The sequence below is a fragment of the Capra hircus genome, chromosome 1 (genome assembly GCF_001704415.2).
Source record: "Capra hircus breed San Clemente chromosome 1, ASM170441v1, whole genome shotgun sequence".
Taxonomy (NCBI): domain Eukaryota; kingdom Metazoa; phylum Chordata; class Mammalia; order Artiodactyla; family Bovidae; genus Capra; species Capra hircus.
The window spans coordinates 106,469,573-106,493,375 of NC_030808.1; the positions used below are offsets into that span (position 1 = coordinate 106,469,573).

The 23,803-nt window shown below is 34.8% G+C and overlaps 1 protein-coding gene across 1 annotated transcript in view; it reads left to right on the forward strand.

The window, feature by feature from the left end:
- Window positions 1–23,803, forward strand: part of KPNA4 (karyopherin subunit alpha 4) — a 61,386-nt gene that overhangs the window by 18,269 nt on the left and 19,314 nt on the right. Inside the window, 11 exon segments of the mRNA XM_018048221.1 lie at window positions 11,940–11,984; window positions 12,826–12,915; window positions 13,019–13,048; window positions 13,146–13,198; window positions 16,288–16,383; window positions 16,898–16,983; window positions 18,487–18,573; window positions 20,118–20,287; window positions 20,397–20,441; window positions 23,128–23,206; window positions 23,209–23,258. Coding sequence (XP_017903710.1) covers window positions 11,940–11,984; window positions 12,826–12,915; window positions 13,019–13,048; window positions 13,146–13,198; window positions 16,288–16,383; window positions 16,898–16,983; window positions 18,487–18,573; window positions 20,118–20,287; window positions 20,397–20,441; window positions 23,128–23,206; window positions 23,209–23,258 — 831 coding nt within the window.

The following is a 23,803-nucleotide window of genomic DNA, read 5'->3' on the forward strand; positions in this document are numbered from 1 at the left end:
GATTAGAAGCTTGGATTTTTGGGTGGTATTTTTTACCTTTTTAAGTTCCCAGAAATGGCAATAAAGGATAACAGGAACAGACCAGAATTCATAGTAGATTTGGGGTGCAGGTATTGTTTCTATGATGTTGAGCCGTATTACAAAGTAAATATACAATAATCTGATGGTTCTTAGTCATCATCTTATTTTCCCTAAAACCAGCATTTGACATAGTTAATTGTGTATGTGTCCTTGAAAAAATAACTTTTTTACTTGATTACAGGTTTGCACAGATTCCTATTGTCTTCTGTCTCACTGAGTCTTAGTCTTCTACCCCTTAGAGTGCCTGAAGTTGTGTTCATTCCATAGATAATTATCAGATCACCTAGTTTTAAATACAGTTTATACACAGCCAGCTTTTTAAGTTGATGTTTTTAGTCCTAACTTCTTCCTTGAACCCTCTGCTCAATTGACTGCTTGATGTCTCATTTTGATTAATTACAAGCATGTTCAGCTTAGCATTTTCAAAAGTGATATTACCCTCTAAACCTGCTCATCATTCAGTCTGCCCCATCTTGGTAAATGATAGTTCTGTCTTTGACTTACTTGGACCAGAAACCTTCTAGCTCTTATTGTTTCCTCTCTTCCAGTCTTATCCATCCCATTAATTAGCACATTTTGTAGGTTCAGTCTTCAGAATCCACATCTCATGATCTCCACTGCTGTGCTCCAAACTATCATCTTTTACTGGAATTCTATAGCTATGGTATATTCCCAACACAGTAGCTGGAATGATTCTGTTCCTGTCCGTATGTCTCCCTTTGCTCAAAACCCATCAGTGACTTTCTGCCTCACTAAGTAAATGCCAAAATCTTTACAATGGCCACCATTTCCTGCTCCTTAATTCATTGCATATCAGCCAGCTGGACTCTTGCTTTTCTTTCCTCTCATGTCATTTTTTATTTGCTAATTCCTCTGCCTTGAATACTTTCTGCCAAATTACCCACATGGCTTGCTCACTCATCTTAAGGTCTTTACTTAAAAATAGCCCCCTTCTTGACTTTATATTTTTTCTCTATAATATTTTTCACTGTCTAACATACTATATATTTTAGTTTTTATTCGTTGTCTTTCCCCACAGTAGGTTCCATGAAGACGAGATTTGTGTCCTTTTTTTCCCTGCTATGTCCTTAACTCTGAAAACAGTTTGTGGTACATAGTGATCAGTAAACATTTGTTGAGTGAATGACTGGCTTTCTGTGTAGATGTACACATCTGTTTAGTATGGGAACATTATTAGAGTTAATGTTTCTCAAATGATGTTTTAATGAAGTAATTCAGTGATTTGCCTTCTAGTGAAGTTTTTCTGTTGGCAGTGTGAAAATCTTTGAACTTTAGTTCACAAAGAAAAATTACTATTTTGAAAATACTGAGGAAAAGAAGGAAAAGTAGCTTATTTGAAGAGAGATGCCACAGAAGCAGACCTAGAATGAAAAAGTAGTATGATCTAGTATAAAGAACATTAGTCTGAGACCAGGATAATTTGAGCCTTATTGTTCTTGGACAAGTCATTGTATAAAATGAGACAGTTGATTTCTGTGTTTTCCAGTTGTAAAATCCTATAATGCTTTTTGTGTAGATTTTTCTGTAACAAAACCATGACTTTGATTATATTCATACGTTATACATACAAGGAAAATACTCCTTAATCTCTTAGATCTCTCATATTTTATTTTAATCAGATGCTGTTTTGTAAGTGGAAAAAACTAATTGGTTTTCTCATCTGAGAATGCAACAAATAAGCAGAGAAGGCAGATTTAACTCAGCAGTGTGATAAGCTTAGGTTCTGTTGACTTCCTTAACTTGGTTGAATCTTGTTTAGATTCCTGTTCATCATAATTTTTTCCACTGTCTTTGCCATATGTTAAGTTCTCTTCAGCGTGTCAGTCACTTCCTGAAATTGTATTTCTTCTATAAAGTACTCAAAACCTTTGAAGAGAAATGATCATTCTTGCCAGGATTTGATCAGTCTCATTATAAAAGAGAAGGGAGTACTTTCCCTTTTGCTCATGTAAGATTTGAATATGTATGTGTTTGGTATAACATGTTTCTCTCTGCATTGTCATTAATCACTTTCTGTGTGATTCTGTAAGTTTACCTTGCAGCATTTCCCATCTTTTGAGAGGGTTGGTTTTATGTGTCTTACCAAACTTTTCATTTCTTAACCTTTTTTCTTTCCCTACCAAATATGGGACTAGTAGCCATATACTGATAAAGTAGTTTAGTCATATTATAGTAACCCATCTTGGGAGAAGACATATATGTATTCATATGTTTTCTCTTCTGCTATGTGTGTGTGTATACACCTCTTGTACAAGATGTTGTGCTTAGTTGCTCAGTTTTGTCCAACTCTTTGAGACCCCGTGGACTGTAGCCCACCAGGCTCCTCTGTCCATGGGATTCTCCAGGCAGGAATATTGGAGTGAGTTGCCATGCTGTCCTCCAGGGAATCTTCCCAACCCATAGATTGAACCCAGGTCTCCAGCATTGCAGGCGGATATTTTACTGTCTGAGCCACCAGGGAAGCCCCTTGTACAAGATCGGTTCAGTTCAGTTACTCATTCATGTCTGACTCTTTTGCGACCCCATGGACTGCAGCATGCCAGGCTTCCCTGTCCATCACCAACTCCCAGACCTTACTCAAACTCATGTCCATTGAGTCAGTGATGCCATCCAACCATCTCATCCTCTGTTGTCCCCTTCTCCTCCCACCTTCAATCTTTCCCAGCATCAGGGTCTTTTCCACTGAGTAAGTTCTTCACATCAAGTGGCCAAAGTATTGGAGTTTCAGCTTCAGCATCAGTCCTTGCAATGAATGAGTATTCAGGACTGATTTCCCTTAGGATGAACTGGGACTCTCAAGAGTCTTCTCCAATACCACAGTTCAAAAGCATCAATTCTTTGGTGCTCAGCTTTCTTTATAGTCCGACTCACATCCATACATGACTACTGGAAAAACCATATCCTTGACTAGACAGACCTTTGTTGGCAAAGTTATGTCTCTGCTTTTTAATATGCTCTCTAGGTTGGTCATAGCTTTTCTTCCAAGGAGCAAGCATCTTTTAGTTTCATGGCTGCAGTCAACCACCTGCAGTGATTTTGGAGCCCCCCAAAATGAAGTCTGTCACTGTTTCTATTGTTTCCCCATCTGTTTGTCATGAAGTGATGGGACCAGATGCTATGATCTTACTTTTCTGAATGTTGAGCTTTAAACCAACTTTTTCACTCTCCAGTCTGTTGCTCCATGTCCAGTTCTAACTGTTGCTTCTTGACCTGCATATAGATTTCTCAGGGGGCAAGTCAAGTGGTCTGCTATTCCCATCTCTTTAAGAATTTTCCAGTTTGTTATGATCCACACAGTCAAAGGCTTTGGCGTAGTCAATATAGCAGAAGTGTATATTTTTCTGGAACTCTCTTGCTTTTTCGATGATCCAGTGGACTTTGGCAGTTTGATCAAGTGAATTTGATTCACTTGTACAAGATAGGTGAATATAGAAAACTTCAGAAATTCAATTTTTTTTATTCTTCTTACCTTTATTTTCTGACTTTTCCAAATATAACTTTTGAATTTAATCTATTTCCTTATTGTTTGAATATTGAGTAAATAATGAAACTCTAATGTCTTTCCTTAGAGTTTACATTCATGTACTAATAAATTTCAATGCTTACAATTTAGATGTGGATCATTTTAAAGTATAGTATCTGTAGGTTAGAATTGTTTCTGAAAACTGCTCCAAAAGCTTGCCAAGCTTTCACGTGGCCTCCTACTATGAATTTACTTTTAAACTTCTCTTGTACTGAATCTGCATTCATCTTTATACTTGGCAGAGGTAAGAACTTGATTCTGCTTGTGAAGACTTGCCTATCACTAGTAGTGCTAATAAGAGCTTTTCTCTCATACTGCTCCTATTATTTATCACTGAGAGATAAGTCCACAGAGGAAGCATTTAGTGTTAAGCATTTAACTTTTTATTGTAAAGTTGAAATGTGAACTTGAAATTTATTTGCTAGGAAATAAATAAGCACCATAATGACTGCTGATGCAGAGATCAACAGGTGAAAGTGAGACGAGGAGAAATAGGTAAAGAATGGAAGACATTTTTTATAGTTATTTTATCTTTCACATTCAATTTACTGCATTTATTGGGTTAAAGAGCTGTTGTCCTTATGGAGTATGTTTAGGATGTAATGGTTATTGAGGTTGAAAACAGTAGTAACTCACTTTTCCCTGAAATGTTGTGTAGGTCAGTGTTTCCTGTCATGACTGATTCAACTTCTTGCCTACCTTTCTGTTCCTGGCTTCTCATGTTCTTCAGCAGATCCTGCACGACATCGTTTATACATCTCTGTTTTTGTATATGCTGTATTTTCTACCTGGAATGCCTGTCTGTAACCAAATATCAATTCAATCTTAAAGATTCAGTTTATATTTCATCTTTATTACATAGTCTTCCTGCTGCTAAGATCAGTTTGCATGTTATAACACATTGCATATATTTAAATGAATAAAGTCAAGTAACCTGTTTGGAATGGTGTTTGGCACCCAATGTTTGCTAAATGTTAGGCCTTATTACTATTTTATTAAATCATGTTTCTCTGCCATAAGAATACTAGCTTCTTAAGGCCATGGATATACTATGTCCAGTCCATCTTTGTATTTCTAGTGCTTGGCATATAGATGATTAATAAATATTTGGATGGTTGAGTGTATGCTTTTTAGCAGGCTTAAAGTGGTCATTCAGTAGAATCCATGTGGGGAGGATGTGTGTGTGTTTTAACTTTTTAAAAATTACTGGGATATAGCTTACTTTGCATAAACGTCATCCATTTTAGGTGTACAATTTAATTATTTATAGCAGATTTTCAGAGTTGTGCTGACTATCACAATCCTGTTTTAAAATATATTTCATCTCTTCACAAAATATCTTACGCTGATAAGTTTTTTTATTCTTTTTCTTTCTTGTGCTATTACCTAACCATCAATATTCCTAGGGTAAAAATGACAGGCTAGATGACATAAAGTCAAAGAATTATATTCGTTATTTCTTGAATGACTAACTTTAGAATTTTCTTTAAACATTTAAGTTTCATACAGTATGTTGTTATACTACCATATCTTAGATTAATACCAGTGACTGGATTTCCCTGGTGGCTCAGATGGTAAAGCGTCAGCCTACAGTGCGGGAGACCCAGGTTCAATCCCTGGGTCAGAAAGATCCCCTGGAGAAGGAAATGGCAACCCACTCCAGTACTCTTGTCTGGAGAATCCCATGGATGGAGGAGCCTGGCGGGCTACAGTCCATGGGGTTGCAAAGAGTCGGACACGACTGAGTGACTTCACTTTAGATTAATAGTTTTTAAAGAAAACTGTACATTGATAAAGGTGACTTAGAATTAAATAGCCATGAATTAGAAAGAAAGTACTATACCCTACACCCCATTAGAGCAGAGAAAGTATTTAATCCCTAGAACCTAGCTCAGTAATGGACATAGAGTAATTGTTAATTTTAAGAACCACATTCCTTCTAAATGAAAGTTCTGTGTTCTCTAAGATTCACTTGTTTGAATTTTTTGGCAATTTCTTGTCCCCTTTTGCCTGAATTTAGAACTTTGAAGCTGTATTATGAGCAAAAAAAATACAGAAATTCTGGGTGATTAGATCAGCCTGAACTCTATCTACTCTTTATTGGGGGAGGAGGGGTGGAGGGAGGCACCCTCTACAGGCTTTGTCCTTTAGATAGTCTTTGGCCTATAAATAAGCCTTTGGCCAGTTTGGCAGCCTTTTGGAATTCTGATTGACAGCTTACTGCATCAGTGTAAATCATGTGACTCCGTAACTGTTATGTTTGCATGTAGTGTGTAAAAAACTGCTCTTTAGAATAAGTTAAAATTCAGAAAAAGAAACTTTATGTATCCCTTTCATGTGACCTCAGGGGAAAAAATCCTTGATTTGAGATGGGGTTGTGATTTGTAAATATCTAATATTACTTTGAAGACATTTTTTTTTTGCAATTAAAAAAAAAAAAATGGTAAATGCTACCAGGCTGGCGCATGGGATGTCTTTCTACTATTTCATTCAGTTGTCTCTTTACCTCAATCATTCTCTTAAATAAAATCTTTTTTGCTTTATTATGAAAAAGATTGTCACTTCTCTTATTTTGTATGTTTCTATGGCTAGTAGTAGCCCAAAGCTTATGTCATAACTGTAGTACTAAATTAGTTTGATAAATCCTTTAGTGGTGGTTCAAATTATCAGAAAATCTACATTTAATAAATAAGATAGATTAAAATGAGGGGAAATTTTGTGTATATATAGCAGTTGTTAGGATTTATTAATAGCTTGCTCTATTAAAAAGAAGTTACAGCCCGTTGATTATACCTTAATCCCACTTCTTTAAATGGGATGAGAAACCAGACTAGAAATAATCTCTGTCCCTCAGAAGTCTCCCTTTTACTGGACAAACCTTAGTACATTTTGCAGGTTTTATTTTCAGTATGTAAGACATAGGGCATTGTGTTTTGTTACTGTTTACTTGATTTGTTTATTGTTTGAGTATTGTGATACAGTGAAAAGCCCGTTGTCTTGATAGTGGTGCTTCTGCTTTAGAATGAACCATTGGCTCTAAAAACTGGCTTGAACTCTATTTGACTTGTGGGAGACAGTATCGCTTAGTGGTTAATTGGCTGTGTATGAAACTCTGAATTTTGGGCCTCCCTGGTGGCTCAGACAGTAAAGGATCCTTTACTGCCTGAAATGCAGGAAATGTGGGTTCTATCCCTGGGTCAGGAAGATCCTCTGGAGAAGGAAATGACTACCCACTCCAGTATTCTTGCCTGGAGAATCACATAGACAGAGGAGCCTCGTGGACTAAAGCCCATGGGTCAAAAAGAGTCAAACCCAGTTGAGTGAGTAAGCATGCACACAGGCTCTAAATTGTAATACTGGGTGTCACAGTTCTAGCCATGTAGCCTTGGTCAAGTAATTTAACTTTTCTAAGCCTCAGTTTCCTTATTTGCAAAAAGAAAGATTTCTTCTTCTTACCTCTGAAGGCTGTAATGATTGAACCATGGTGAATATTGAACGTCTTATCATAATATTTGGCCAATTGTTTTTACTCATTTGCAGCATACTATAGAATACTAATACTTATTAGTATTTTCAGTTGTCATATTTTTAAATTCCATAGCTTTACCAAAGCTCAAATGATCACTTAAACAAAGATGGGATAAATTGATTTGGTCAAAAATTGAGGTAAAGATTTCCACACATTTAAGATCAGTACATTTTGAGAAGGAATAATATTTATTCCTCATGTTATTCCTAATATATAGAACATATATTCTAGGGGAGGAAGGGGACAATAAGCAAAAAAAAGTTTTACATAGTATATTGAAATGTTGTAAGGGCTATGGAGAAAAATAAGACAGAGAAGCCCAGCACCCAGATATATAGATGTATAGTTGCTGGATAGTTAGGAAGAGGAAGACCTCATCATGGAGGTGACATTTGAAGCACTTGAAGATGAGTGAACACTGCAGATATTGAGGGAAGAGCATTATAGCCTGAGGATATAACAATAGCAATAATAAGTAGTGCACTATGTGCCAGAAATTTTATGTACTTTATATGTGTGTGTTTAATCCTTACAGTAATCCTTTGATGTAGGTATTTTTGTTACTGTTCTTCAGTTGCTAAGTCATGTCCAACTCTTTTGCAATCCCATGCACTGGAGCCTGCCAGGCTCCTCTGTCCATGAGATTTCATAGGCAAGAATACTAGAGTAGATTGCCATTTCCTTCTCCCAGGAATCTTCCCGACCCAGGGATTGAACCCTTGTCTCCTGCATTGGCAGGTGGGTTCTGTACCACTGAGCTACCACACAAGCCCATAGATGGTTTTTTGTGTGTTGTTTTTTTTTTTTATTAATCCCCATTGTATAGATGAGGAAACTGAGGCATGGTAACAAGTATTATGGCTGAAAATTAAACCCAATCAGTTTATTTCTAAAGTCCATTTTCTTGTAGTTACTATATGGTATGTTAGAAAATGCCTTGAAGAGAGAATTTCCAGTGTGTTAGAAGAATAGTGAAGTTAGTGAGGATACAGCAGAATGGATGGAGAGAATCATAGGAGTTGAGATATAGGAGGTGGTAACCAGGGAGGGGATGAGATGGGAATACTGAAGCCATTGCCGTGATTTGGCATCTACTCCAAAGTGGAAAACCATTGGGTGGTTTTGAAGAGGGGAGTAAAATGATCTGATTGACTTTTTAGAAAGGGTTTCTTTACTGAGTCTTTCTTCCCATGAAGTCTATGGGTAGAATTCAAGAAAACCTGGGAACTTAGAAAAAAAAAAAGAGCATCCTTGTTTTCACTAACTTTCTAACTGAAAGAGTATTTCATTCAGTTAATAATGTAGCCAATAAACCTCCATATTTATTAAAGTAACCTGTGATTTTGTTACCACCTATAAAAATCAGTTTTGTTGCAAGATATCCTGAAATACCATTCATGATCATTACTTTGAAAGTATAGTAATTGTTATGGAACTGCTAGTTTCCATTTAATATGACAATGAAGCATATGTATTACAGTTTGTTGTTTCATGTTTTCTATATTTTGGGAACAATACGTTTAATTGGCTTTTTTTGTAATAGTCCATATTTCATTTCTATATTTAAAACCGCTATCTTAAGTTCCAGAGAATAGCAGGGAGGGGTAAGAAAGCCCTAAGTGAACAGTGCAAAGAAATAGAGGAAAACAATAGAAAAGGAAAGACTAGAGATCTCTTCAAGAAAATTGTAGCTACCAGGGGAACATTTGGACAGAAATGGCAAGGACCTAACAGAAGGAGAAGAGATTAAGAAGAGATGACAAGAATACACAGAACTATACAAGAAAAGGTCTTGGTGACCCAGATACTCACACTGATGTGGTCACTCATCTGGAGCCAGACATCCTGAAGTGTGAAGTCAAGTGAACCTTAGGAAGCATTACTACAAACAAAGCTAGTGGAGGTGATGGAATTTCAGTTGAGCTCTTTTAACATCCTAAAAGGTGGTTTAATGACATGCTGCACTCAGTATGTCAGCAAATTTGGAGAACTCGGCAGTGGCCACAGGACTGGAAAAGGTGAGTTTTCATTCTAGTCCCAAAGAAGGGCAATACTGTATGATTGTGCTCATTTTACGTGTTGGCAAGATAATGCTCAAAATCCTTCAAGCTAGGCTTCAGCAGTACATGAATCGAGAACTTCCAGATGAACAAGCTGGGTTTAGAAAAAGCAGAGGAACTAGAGATCAAATTGCCAACATCTGTTGGGTCATAGAAAAGGCAAGAGAATTCCAAAAAAACATCTACTTCTGTTTCATTGACTCCACAAAAGCCTTTGACTGTGTGGATCACAACAAACTGTGAGATGGGAATACCACACCACCTGACCTGCCTCCTGCGAAACCTGTGTGCAGGTCAGGAAACAACAGAACTGGACATGAAACAACAGACCGGTTCATAATTGGGGAAAGACTATGTCAAGGCTGTATATTGTCACCCTGCTTATTTAACTTCTATGCAGAGTACATCATGTGAAATGCTGGGCTGGATGAAGCACAAGCTGGAATCAAGATTGCTGGGAGAAATATCAATAACTTCAGATATGCAGATGACACCACTCTTATGGCAGGAAGCAAAGAGGAACTAAAGAGCCTCTTGATAAGGGTGAAAGAGTGAAATAGCTGGCTTAAAACTCAACATTAGCCTCCAATTAAAATAAATAAATTTATATTTTTTTAAAAAAGAAAAAACTCAACATTTCAAAAAGCTAAGATCATGGTATCCAGTCCCATCAGTTCATGGCAAATAGATGAAGAAGTAATGAAAATAGTGACTGATTTTATTTTCTTGGGCTCCAGAATTACTGGTGACTGAAGCCATGAAATTAAGACACTTGCTTCTTGGAAGAAAAGCTATGATAAACCTATACAGTGTGTTAAAAACCAAAGACATCACTTTGCCAGCAAAGGTCTGTATAGTCAAAGCTGTGTTTTTTCCAGTAGTTGTGCACAGATGTGAGAGTTATTAGACCATAAAGAAGGCTGAGCACTGAAGAACTGATGCTTTTTAATTGTGGTGCTGAAGACGACTTTTGAAAATCTCTTAGACTGCAAGGAGATTAGACTGGTCAGTCCTGAAAGAAATCAGTCCTGAATATCCATTGGAAGGACTGATGCTGAAACTCTTATACTTTGGCCACCCGATGCCAAGATTCAACTCAAAAGCCCCTGATGCTGGGAAATATTGAGAGCAGGAGGAGAAGGGGGCAACAGAGAATGAGTTCGTTGGATTGCCTCACCAACTCAGTGGATGTGAATTTGAGCAAACTCAAGGAGATACAGGACAAGAAAGCCTGGCACAGTTCATAGGGTCATAAAGAGTCAGACACGACTTAGCAACTGAATAACCGCAACAGTCTGAGAAGGTGGCCATTGATTGCACTAGGCTGCCAAAGAAGTCTGTGGCACACAAAAATCAAGACTCCCTATGAGGATTACTTTGGTTGCTGTGATAATAATGGACTGGAAGAAAGATGGAGAGCAAGAACAGAGAGAGGGATGCAAGTTAGGAGTTGCAGTTATCTAGAGGAGAGATCATGGTGAGTTGGATCAGAGAGTGGCAGAGAAATCATCATATGTAGTTGTATTTCAGATAAGTTTTAATGATTGAACCAATATGATTTGCTAACAAATTGAGTGTGTAATATGAGAGAAAAAGAAGAATTAGGGATGGCTTTAATATATAATTTGATCTGTGCAACTGGAAGGATGGAGTTGCCATTTGCTGAAATTCTCTTTGAAATTATTAATAGACCTGGAGTATTGGATATATTGCAGATTTTTAAACAGTAACATAAGGCTTATAAAAATACAAAAATACTAAGGGTAAAAGAACTCAGTCTCACCCTCGTATGAACCATGTGAGATGGGGTAGAACATATGTTTAACTGTTAAAGGTCAAAAGTTTTGGTTTCAGATATGTTTGATGTATTTATTAGACATTTTAAGTATTACTTCATGAATTGCTCTCTCCACTTAATATGTCTTGGCATATGCAGTTATTAGAAAGAATGAGGCGGTCCTATATATAATGTGAATTGGTATCGTTTCTGAATGTCTGAATGTTTTACAGTGAACATGTATCCATGTGTTAGGTAACTTTAAAGAGAAAAAAACGTTAAAAAACAGAATGGTTACAATATGTGACAGAATAATTATGTGCTCCTTCGGAAGAATAAAATATATCTGCATATACCATCATGAAAGATCTTCCAGATCTTTAAATAAATAAAAATAAAGTAAAGAACAGAATAAGTGTATCAGAATCATAGTAAACCTAGCTATGTGTATCTTTAAAGAAAGAGGCTGTGAATTGTCAGGAAGGTTTTCACCCCCTCCCCCACCCTCCTTTTTTAAAGCAATTCAGTTTACTAACCTTGTACATATATTCCTTTTTAAATAGGGGGTTCATATGACAGTGAGATTACCTTGTACATATATTACTTTTTAAATAGGGAATTCTTACAGGGGGTGAGATTATGGATTATTCTTTGTACCTTTATGTTTTTAATAATTCCTGTGTTACAGTTTCAAACTTTTATGATATATCCAATATTATAGTTCCAGTAATAATTTCAAAGAGATTTTCAGTATTGAAGAATGTGAATATGAAATGAAGATAGGAAATCATCATATAATCTTTATTAGGAGTAGAATATAACTTTATGTATATATATGACTAGAAGGAAAGATTAGGGGGTGTACATCAAAGTGTTAATAGCAGTTTTCTCTGGGTGATGGAATTTGAGGTGATTTTTTTTAAAACAATTTTCTTTGATTTCTTGTAGACTATGAGAAGACAACGAAATGAAGTTGTAGTTGAATTAAGAAAGGTGAGTCTGATTAATATTGTGTACTTTCAAGTATAATTACAGCAGCCATATATAGAGAAATTAGCAAGTGTATATGAATCTCAAGTGCTTAAATGAGCGTTTCTTTTTTCTTTGAAAATGGAGATATTGACTAAATTTGACAACTATTGAAGTTGGCAAGGTGCATTTTGTCAACTATCTAAAATAGAGGTAAACATTACCTAACAGTTTTTTTCTTCTGTAATTTTAAATGGTTTATGTAAGGTATATGTCATAGTTATACTAAATAGTTCTGCTATTTACGATAATTTACTCCATAAAAGGAGCTTGGTATTTAAAAATTTTGTCAACTTTTCAAGTATTAAAGTAGGTTAGTTGAGAATATATTTTAAAATTTGTCCTGAACATTTTAGTGAAATTCAAGTGGCCCTTAATTTTTGTAAGACATTGTTAATTTTTGTCTGATTTTTGAACTGCCAACTTTTGCTTTGACTTTGCTTTTAGGTGATAAAGAGAAGCTCCCAGATGATGTATAAAATGGTTCAGTACTTTTAAATAAATATGTATGTTTGGTTCTGGCTTAAACTCTATTCTTATCTTTTTTTAATCAAATTAGTTTTTTTTTGTTTTTGTTTTTAGTTTGTTTTTACATTGTTCACAGTTCATTAAAAATGTAATGTTTGGAGTTTGGGGGCTCAAATAGGTGTTGCTTACATGTTTAATTCACAATTTGGTTTAATTGTCTGCATTTGCATTTTACTTTGAAAAGTCACTTTGTATTTTTTGTAGGCACAGGATTGTCTCATTTTTATGTGAAACTACTTAGCGTTTTAAAATTTAACTGAAGTTCTATTTTTTTAAGAATAAAAGAGATGAACATCTCTTAAAGAGGAGGAATGTACCACATGAAGATATCTGTGAAGACTCTGACATAGATGGTGATTATAGAGTGGTAAGTTATTGTTATTCTGGTAATTTAAAAATTCTGTGATTTTTACATAAATACAGAATTACAAGGTGAATTTTTAACTTAATTTTCTCTAACTTTTTCCTAGCAAAATACCTCTCTAGAAGCTATAGTTCAAGTAAGTTGATTTCCCCTCCCTCACCCTCATTCATATTTCTTGTATTTGTCAACTAATTATTGTGTATCTGCATCAAAAATTGTTTGGTTTTTTATAGAATGCGTCCAGTGATAATCAAGGAATTCAATTAAGTGCAGTTCAAGCTGCTAGGTAAGTTAAGGACATATTTAATGTTTATAACTTAGGTTTGGGTTTTTACTATATAGTAGTCCTGTTTCTTATATTAACTTTGATGACAAATAATAAAAAATATCAAAGACCTAATGAATTTATTTTAAAAATTATTCTCTAAGATTATTCTCTAATTTAGAGTATTAAAATTAGCAAATTTCTAATTCACTAAGAACTGGAAGCTTTAGTGTACATTTAAAATGTGCAAACACTGGAGAAAGGTTGATTTGACATGTTACTGCTATAGACTAATAGAAAAACATTGTAAAACTTTTCATTCTTTACTGAATAATAGGTTTAATTTTATTAAAAGTCAGATTCTTCAGCTCTTGCTCGGGTAGCTGATTCTCACAATTTTCATAATGATAAAACGATAAGTTGAATTAAAGCTTTAAAAGATGCTTACTCCTTGAAAGGAAAGTTATGACCAACCTAGATAGCATATTCAAAAGCAGAGACATTACTTTGCCAACAAAGGTCCGTCTAGTCAAGGCTATGGCTTTTCCCAGTGGTCATGTATGGGTGTTAAAGTTGGGCTGTGAAGAAAGCTCAACGCTGAAGAATTGATGCTTTTGAACTGTGGTGTTGGAGAAGACTCTAGAGAGTCCCTTGGACTGCAAGGAGATCCAACCAGTCCATCCTAAAAGAGATCAGTCCTGGGTGTTCATTGGAAGGACTGGTGCTAAAGCTGAAACTCCAATACTTTGGCGACCTCACGCGAAGAGTTGACTCATTAGAAAAGACTCTGATGCTGGGAGGGATTGGGGCAGGAGGAGAAGGGGATGACAGAGGATGAGATGGCAAGATGGCATCACCAACTTAATGGACATGAGTTTGGGTGAACTCTGGGAGTTGGTGATGGACAGGGAGACCTGGCGTGCTGCGATTCATGGGGTCACAAAAAGTTGGACAAGACTGAGCGACTGAACTGAACTGAAGGCTGCAGGGTGTTAAGATTTAGGACTCCTACTTATCGTTTTACATATTTCTGTTGTAAAACCTGTGCACTCATATTTCAAAGGAAAAGCCAGAGAAACTTAACTACTGAGACATCTGTATTAATAAATAGCTTGGGGAAGACGTGGTTGTATCATAGTACAATATAGTGGTTTCTTTGTTTTTTTTTTTTTAATATATGTAAGAATAATACCCTATGTTCTAATTATCAGTAGGAAAGAGACACTTGAGCAAGAAATTAACTTGTTATAAAATTTCAAAGTGGAAAAAGACTTCACACCTTCATATAATATCTTACCCAGTGCTTTTGAGTCCCTTTTATGTTCATTAGACTTTGCTACTTTTGTATATTCACTGTAAATGGTCTAGAACAGATAAGGAAATTATAAGATTACAGTGTTGTCCACTACAGGTTAAAGAACTTATTAGAAAGGTCTTTGTTAATATAGGAAGAAAGTCACAGAAATTTTCATATCTCAAATAGCAAATTAATGTTAATAGGAAGAATGATTGAGAAATTAATACATTATGCTCACCATTGTCAGTGTTAATTGTAATATTGGAGCAGCTCTTCTCAACATGAGTTCTGCAAGATAATGAAAGTCGTAAGGCAGGGTATCTGAAAATAAAGTGTGTGGATCCCTAGGAGATCCTGAGATAACTTTAGGGACTGTTATTTTCACAATAATTATAAAAAAGAATAAGACTTCATTTGCCATTTTTTTAAAAACTGTGTTAGCATTCACATTGATGTTGCAAAATCGGCTGGGTAAATTACTGGCACCTTAGCACAAACCAAAACAGTGTCACCAAACTAATGATACATTGTATATATGGTATATACCATTTTGCAATCAAAGAAAAAACATCATTTCTCTTTAAGAATGTCCTCAGTGAAGTAGTAAAAAAGTTTTCTTTTATCAACTTTGAAACCTTGATTAACAAAGACTGGGTTAAAGACTGGCTTATTTCCTACTTTGTATAAAGAATTGTGCCATATATTATGGAAAATACTGTGAGGAAGCATGTGGAATAATTGCTGCTCTATAAGAAGTTTAGAAGCTAATTGGGAAGACAAAACTATATAAAAAACAGTGATGCTCAACAGTAAGTATAGCTGTATGCCATGTAAATATTCTTGGAATTTAGAGAGAGTAGCTCAGATGGTTAAGAATCTGCTTGCAGTGCAGGAGACCTGGGCTGGAAAGATCCCCTGAAGTAGGGCACAGCAACCCACTCCAGTATTCTTGCCTGAATCTCTCCCCATGGACAGAGGATCCTGGTGGCCTACAGTCCATGGGGTAGCAAAGAGTCTGACACAACTGAGCAACTAAGCATACACACACAGGTTGTATAGATAGAGTTTGAATAGACAGAAAAGAGAGCACTCCAAGTGTGGGAAATAGGATTTGAAGGGCCTGCAAATTAGATTGAAATGTTGGGACAGACAACTGATCCTTGAATTACAGAGAATTAGTTAGACAAATAAAATGGAGTCAGTTTGTGGAATGTTACAAAGCTCAGTCAGGGAGTTTACATTGATAGGATAGTAAATTAGCAGCTATCACTTGGTTTATATAGGGGAATAACATTTCCTTTAGTTGTTGAGAATGTTGAGATTTTATGGTCTTTAATTTAGTGTACAGTGAAAGTGAAGTCGCTCAGTCGTGTCTGACTCTTAGTGACCCCATGGACTGTAGGCTACCAGGCTCCTCTGTCCATGGAATTCTCCTGGCAAGAATACTGGAGTGGGTTGCCATTGCCTTCTCCAATTTAGTGTATAGAGTAGGATAAAGAATTAGAAACTGGTATCAGCTATAAACTTGTACCAGCACTTTTGTCCTAACTTAAAAGAAGTGGTAAAGTGTTCATGTCTTTATGGTTGTTAGAACCATATGTAATCGTTCGTGTCTACCATTTTTCCTAATTATTAATAATTTCTGTGAATTTATAAATCAGTCTTTTTATAATAGACAAAATTGCATTATGTAAATTTTAAAAGTAACTTTCAAGAAGAGTGTGGCAAATATTCAGGTTATTGTAATCAAACGTGAATTTGAATTTAATTATGTTTCATTAAGTTTCATAAGGAGTATGTATATCTCTTACAGGAAGCTTTTGTCCAGTGATCGAAATCCACCAATTGATGACTTAATAAAATCTGGAATATTGCCTATTTTAGTCCATTGTCTTGAAAGAGATGACAAGTAAGTACATTATTTTAAGAAATAATTTAGAGTGTGTCCTTTGCAGAAGACAACATTTTCTTAGTAGTTAATTTGATCTTCAAACGAAAAAAAAAAAGGGCTGTAAGATGGAGTTGAAAAGCCAACGTGAAAAACAATGTAAGATATGTTTACACCAAGAGAAGGTAAAGATCAAAAGGGAATTTGCGAGTGATATATTTAGTTAGCCTTTAAGCTTTGAAAATTAGTAAGATCTAGTTTATCCAGATAATACTTGAGAAAACTGTTCAGTTAGTAATGTGCGGGTATCTTAAAGAGTTCTTAATAAAAATAAGGACACCTTGAGAGGGTTATATGCTTTTTATACCAAAGAGATATTTTAAATAGTCATTGGAAGTTAAAAAATATAGGTTATATAGATCTTTTACATCAAAATATTTGATACTTTTAAATGCTGGAAGGGAGGAGTGGTTGGTAGATATTTGGGGCCAGTGTAGAAATTCCTGCTGTTTAAAACAATTTGTTTTTTTTGTAGTCCTTCTTTACAGTTTGAAGCGGCATGGGCTTTGACAAACATTGCATCTGGAACCTCTGAACAAACTCAAGCAGTAGTTCAGTCTAGTAAGTTGGTTATTAAGAAACAAAATTGTAATTTTCCAAAAACAGGTTATTTAAAACACTTAGTGCTTTTTCTGAAAGAATAGCGCTATTAAATTATAAAATAATAATTTTGAATTCAGTAACACATAAGGCAGTTGAAAAAAGCCAACTTAAGTATGTTACTTTGATCATCTTATCCCAGTTAGTGATATTTTCTATTTTACAAAGTAGGCCTTTGAGAGAATGGCTTGAATTTTTTTTTCATTGTTATTATAGGATTGGTTGTTTATGTTCCAACAAATGTAAGTAGGAAATAATCACTGAGTTATGTTATTGTAACTTGAGTTATTTTCCATGAGTGTTATTTGATTCTGCTTCCTAGGTAGTGCTAGTGGTAAGAACCTACCTACCAATGCAGGAGATAGTAGAGACGCGGGTTTGATCCCTGGGTTGGAAAGATTCCCTGGAGAAGGGAATGACAACCCACTGCAATATTCTTGTCTGGAGAACCTGATGGACGGAGGAGCCTGATGGGCTATAGTCCATAGGGTTGCAGATAGCCAGACACAAATGAAGTGACTTAGCACACACTAAACAAAGAAATTCATAAGTTTAAGAAGGTACTTTGAAAATCCCCTTCAAATATATAAGCAGTATTCTTTGTCTAAGGGCTTCCCAGGTGGCTCAGTGGTAAAGAATCCACCTGCCAATGCAGGAGACACAGGTTCCATCCCTGGGTTGGGAAGATCCCTTGGAAAAGGAAATGGCAACCCACTCCAGTATTCTTGGCTGGAGAGTTCTATGGACAGAGGAGCCTGGCAGGCTACAGTCCACAGGGTCACACAGAGGCAGACAATACTGAATGACTAACACACACACACATATAAGTATACCTGCCTGATCTCTGTGTAGTTACTTAAATAGCATTTTTCAAAGCAGTATAAGAAGGAAAAGAAAGAATGAAAGAAAAATGAAAGAATCATGTCTTCAGTGCGGTATTATTCTGTTAAATGTCTCTCTGTATTTCCTTGTTGTTAAGCAACAGAAGCATTTTCTGATTCAGAATGTCTCATGTGGCCAGGTTAAAGACCTATGTGATACTATTTTACATTTCTGTATTCAAAAGTTATTTTAATTATTAGAGGGTTTTTTTTTTTCAAATTTGAAGATAATACTCTATAAGGAATTAATTTCTTAAATTTAAATCCAGGTTTAATTATGAATAAAGTTTTATCAACTTAATTTGATGTTTGTCTGTATGTTGAAGCTGTCATTTTGATGGTGACAATTTTGTCTGCTACTCAAATTTTGTACTACTATTAGTCTAATGAAAATCATTTAATGAGAATATATTTTATATATGTATATTTTTTTGATAGGTTCATTTCTTTTGGAATTTCAGCAAAGAAACAAGTTCAGTTTTCAATTTACAGTATTGTCAACTTTTTTTTTCAATTTTTAAAAAATCTAATTGATATATAATATCTTCAGACTTAAATGATAGCATGTATTTTCTTCCTTCAGATGCTGTGCCACTTTTCCTGAGGCTTCTCCATTCACCCCATCAGAATGTCTGTGAGCAAGCAGTGTGGGCCCTGGGAAATATCATAGGTTTGTCTAAAACTCATAATGCTAGTCCAGCAATTGTTGTGATCATGAACTGTGTAATACAAATGCCTACTAGGAGTTGAAAAGGAAAAGCAGCTTGTCGTTTTCAGTTCTAGTTTTTATGAACTATTTTACAGAAATTATAGCTGTTTAAGTATAAACACATAGTAAACAGAAGGAACATTTTGTTGCTTATGCCATTATATCTTTTTGTATATAGTCAGCTCTTAGTTATTTATAATAATTACAAAATATGTGTATGATTTAGGTATTTTCCTCATCCTCCTTCGTTACGGTGGGGTTCATTTTATTCCTCAACTCTCTTAACTGTCTTAGGAAATGCTAAGAAAAAAGAAGGTGGTAAAACTTAAACCAAATTACAATAGCAGTTCTGAGAGGAACCTTAAGTTGAAATTTTTTATATCTCTTATAGATTTTAGTACAGTAAAATATAGTAATGTTGTCCACTATTATCATGAGGTGGTCATCATACAAGTGTCTATATGACTGTCATATAGACAGTCTCGTTAAATGTTGACAACCATGATTACCATACCTTTCTGATTTTCTCTGATAAATAATTGCAAGAAGAATAATTAAAGACAGCTCCAGTATTTCAGGAATTTGCTTTTTAACTACAACATTAAGTTTACCCAAACTCAAAAATTCAAAAAGCTGGAGAATGGAAAAAATCTGGGGTCTGAACTGTATTGTGTGCCATTATATTAAAAGTTACTTTTGCCACAGATATTTTTTTGCATGGAAGTAATCAGCCTTGCTCTAATAAAGCTCTTCTTTATTACCCTTTTGGGGGCCAAGATGGAAGGTGAAGTGTGGTTAGTGCCCCACAGTTGTGAGTGTTCAGATGGGGAGATTTCCCTATAAACTGTTCTTGGCATACAATATATTGCTGTTAGGAATGCTATCATTTGTATATCCAGAGTCCCTTTATATCAAATTTTAGATTTATAACTATTAATAGCACATCTTGATCTTTGGTTTTTAATTCCAGTGCCATTATAGAATAAATGGCAAAAAGAACAAACATGTCATCTTCAAATACTGTAGACATAGTTTACATAGTTTAAGTATATAGAGTAATTTATAGTCAATACTCTCTGTGCTTTGACATCAGGTCATCAGTATAAATTCTAGATATTTTTCTCTGTAATGGTATTCCCATATATTTCTTTTTATAACATGAAGGTTTCTTAGAGTACCATTGAGAGAGAAGACAAAAAGCAACAATTCTCTGTTCACAAAGTACTTGAAAACCTTATTTAGGCTTCTGGCATTTAGATGCCATAAAAACATTTTATAGGTGAGCAGCATATAAACCTGAATACATGAATAATGTACAAAGGAAGTCTTAGTACCTTATGTTACACCTCTTGCCTCAAAGACCTAAAATGTGAGCTAGGTTAGTATTGTCTAAAACTGCTGCATATATCAAAATATATGGTTCAAATACAATAAGCAGCATATTGAACCCAGTGCTTTATGTTTTCTGAATTACTTATTGTATTAATAAATCTTCCTTCCTACAGGTGATGGGCCACAGTGTAGAGACTATGTCATAAGTCTTGGAGTTGTGAAACCTTTACTTTCCTTCATAAGTCCATCTATTCCTATAACATTCTTAAGAAATGTTACTTGGGTTATGGTCAACCTATGTCGCCACAAAGACCCACCACCCCCAATGGAAACCATTCAGGAGGTAACAAGTGTTTTTTGTTTTGTTTTGTTTTTTAAATTAAAGTAGATATTACTATGTGTATATTTTTATCTACGTGTAAATTAAAATCTATGCATTTCTCCCTCTTTAGATTCTTCCAGCTCTTTGTGTTTTAATTCATCACACAGACGTAAATGTGAGTAAATGCTTCCCATCATATATTTTTATGTGTGTATATATTTAAGGCTTCACCCTAGTTCAAGAGCTGTTTAGACATAGTTTGGTATTTTTGTATTTACTCTGTGTTTACCCATATCACAAAATGTAAATTTCAAGTGAAGTCAAGCCTGTTATTTTGGTCTGGGCAGTAATGTGTGTGCATATATTATGTATTTGTTTTGCAAAAACTGATATTAGACGTTGTTAAAGTGTCCATTTAGTAAGCTCTCACAAAGATCATATCTTTGACTGTTCATAATCTTTTTATGAAAGCTCATTTTGACAGCTGGCCGGTGAGAGAAACACATACACCTAGTGGTATTATTTTTTGAAAGGTTAAAAAAAAGTATGTGTGCCTTTATGTGTGCATTTGTATTCATATCCCATTCTTAGACCAAAACATAAGCATCAGTTGCTCTTTAATTTCATTATTACTCTGTGAATTCATTTATAGTGACTTTGCTAATGGCCTCACTTGGTATAAAGATAATTCTTGAGTATCCAAACAACAGGGGAAAAAAAATCAGTGCAAACTAGATTTTAAACATAATAAATATATCCTGCTCATTCTTTCTAACAAAGAGAACAAAGGAAAAAGCAACTCGGGAAGAATGAAAGAGTAGGAAACAGATCTAACTGCTTATAAAGTCAGTCTAGCCTTCCTTTGTTAGAGGAGCTAGAAGTGTTACGGGTAAAAGGAAATCACATGGACAAAACGCATAGCAACCATCAGAAACTTGTGTAGGTCTTCAGAAACACAGTTTGGTATGATCAGTGTGTGACAAACTGCTTCAGTTTCTTAGGTAGTAAAACTTCTTGCTAAGATCTCTCTAAAGATATGGAACAATTTAAACTTCAAATTATACTACATTAAGTTAGAATTATAGAATGTGCTTCACATTCATAGAGGAACATGATCTTTGCTCTAAAGATATTTTTTATAGCTCCAAATAGTCTAAGATCAGAAAACACACATGTAAACAAATTTTGGTTTGGGGTTCTTATAGTCAGATTTTTCATATTTTATTTTAAAAGATTTCCAAGAAAGATTAATCTCAAAGTTGATATGTCTACTGGAAAAACCAGACATCTTGGTTGACCTTATTCAGAGCTGTATTGTGTTCTTTCCACTTGTTTACCCCAATCCATTTGAGATTATAACTCCATTTTTCTTCCTCTTGATATTATCTTGAATTTCCCAAGCCAGTTTGCATTGTTCTTTTTTTTACTAGCATTAGTAATATTATTTGCTAAATAATAATGTTTACTAAAAATAAAATCTTCTTGGGGGGGAAAAAAAAATCTTCTTGGGTTAATACTTAGGAGCAAGTTCTTAAATCAGGCCATCAAAGAAGTAAAAATAACTGAACAAAACTGTTTCCACAAACCATAAGTGAAATATTGAAATTACACGAGAGTTGTAATTAGTAAACTTATCCATAGACTTAACTTTGCTGACACAGAAAGTGCATATGAAGTTACTTTTGTGAGTTGAAATTTAGTTGTCTCACATGTTTTGATACTTCCTTAGGTGTGTGAATTTTTTCATTCAATGTCTTCTTATTACATTAAAAAATATCCATAGTGCTTTCTCGAATTTCTGAAAGGAAAAATGACAAAGTGCTGTTTTTTTCTGGGAGCTTCTTGGATGTTATAAATATACCATTGATTTAGAATGTAAAGATTTCAAACTTCTTTGGCTTGTCTTTTGACATAGAGTTCATATTCTAGAAAGGCTTTGAAAGTAAAGTTTCAGGCATAATTATTACTGTGTCTTTGTCAATAATTGCATTATTTAGCAGCTTAAGAGTTGTTTTTCATACTTTGTTTTGCCATAACTTCTAATTAGGACTTAACATACAAAGATGAAACACAGTGGCCTGTTGTACTTTGAAATATAATCATAATAAGTTAATTACTTGAGATTTTTTTTTAAAGTAGTTTGGCAGCTGATGTAAATTATAGTTTTGAGGTTGGTTCATTGTTTTGTTTTCTTAAACTAGAACATGTTTTTTGATTATAGATCTCACAGGCTGACCTTTGGTTGCTTTTAATGTCTTTATCTGTAGCTATGGGAGACTTGCGCTATTTGGGAAGTTGCCTCTAGTTTTACAAAGCAAAGCAAACTGGTTGGAACAGATGAAAGTACTATAATCCTAATACTGGAGTGTTGGCTTTAGACCAACCAATATGTTACTGATGTGAGAACATCTTGAGTATATTCACCTACCCCAGATATTTTTAATGTGTATACATATAATGTTGGATACATATACTCTTTCCAGCTGTATGCATTTATCACAGTGTCCTTGGGCCTATTATCCCTCAATCTGAGCATTTGGGAAAGAGAATGTCTTTTTCTCATATTTTATGTGCTACATAGTATATTTGTATCTTTGTGATTGAGGAGTGGCTATCAATCTGTGATTGAATCATAATTAACCTAAATATCCTAAATATGACTGGAACATGAACATACTTGATATAGACATTCATAGTTGATGATGCTTAGTATATTAGAGAAGACTACCATTCCAGTGATTTTAAGTGAGAGCAAACAGAAGAAAGAAGACAGTAGAACAATCAGAGGTTAGTCCATATGGTTAAAAATTTTTGAAATGAGAAAATATTCAAGGATTATTTGAATTTTTTTTATTCATTAGATATTGGTAGATACAGTCTGGGCCCTCTCTTACCTTACTGATGCTGGCAACGAACAGATACAGATGGTAATAGACTCTGGATAGTCCCTCATTTGGTTCCTCTTCTCAGCCACCAGGAAGTTAAAGTGCAGGTGAGTTTTTTATTAATAACATGCTACTATCTGCTTTAAACATGACATTTGAATATGGATAATATCAATAGTTAAGTATTTTTTAGTCTAATAATAACATATCTGTGATGGAAAAGAGTGAATTATTAGATCCCCATTTTAAAGAAGAAGAAAATGAGATATGATTACTACAAGAATATCCCTTTTCCTAGAAAAAAAAGCCAAGTTGACTTATTTGTAAATTACTGATCTCTAACGTAGAGCAGGGCAGTTCTTAAAGCAACTTGGGTAGCATCTGAAATAAGTATTGATGATTTTATTTTTCCTACTTTCCCTATTTTTCTTCTTTTACTCTCCTACTCTTTTTTTCCCCTATAGCTGTCCTTTTTTACTCTTCTTCACTGCGCTTGGTAAGTTTAGTTAATGCTCAGCATCACTGGCACTGTGATAAAAGCTCTGTACTGAAATGTGCTGCTTAGGGGCTTCCTAACTTGTATTCTTCCAGTTATTTAAAATCATTTTCTTTGATTTTTGTTTTATTGTATTATTTTAAAATCCTTCTGTAG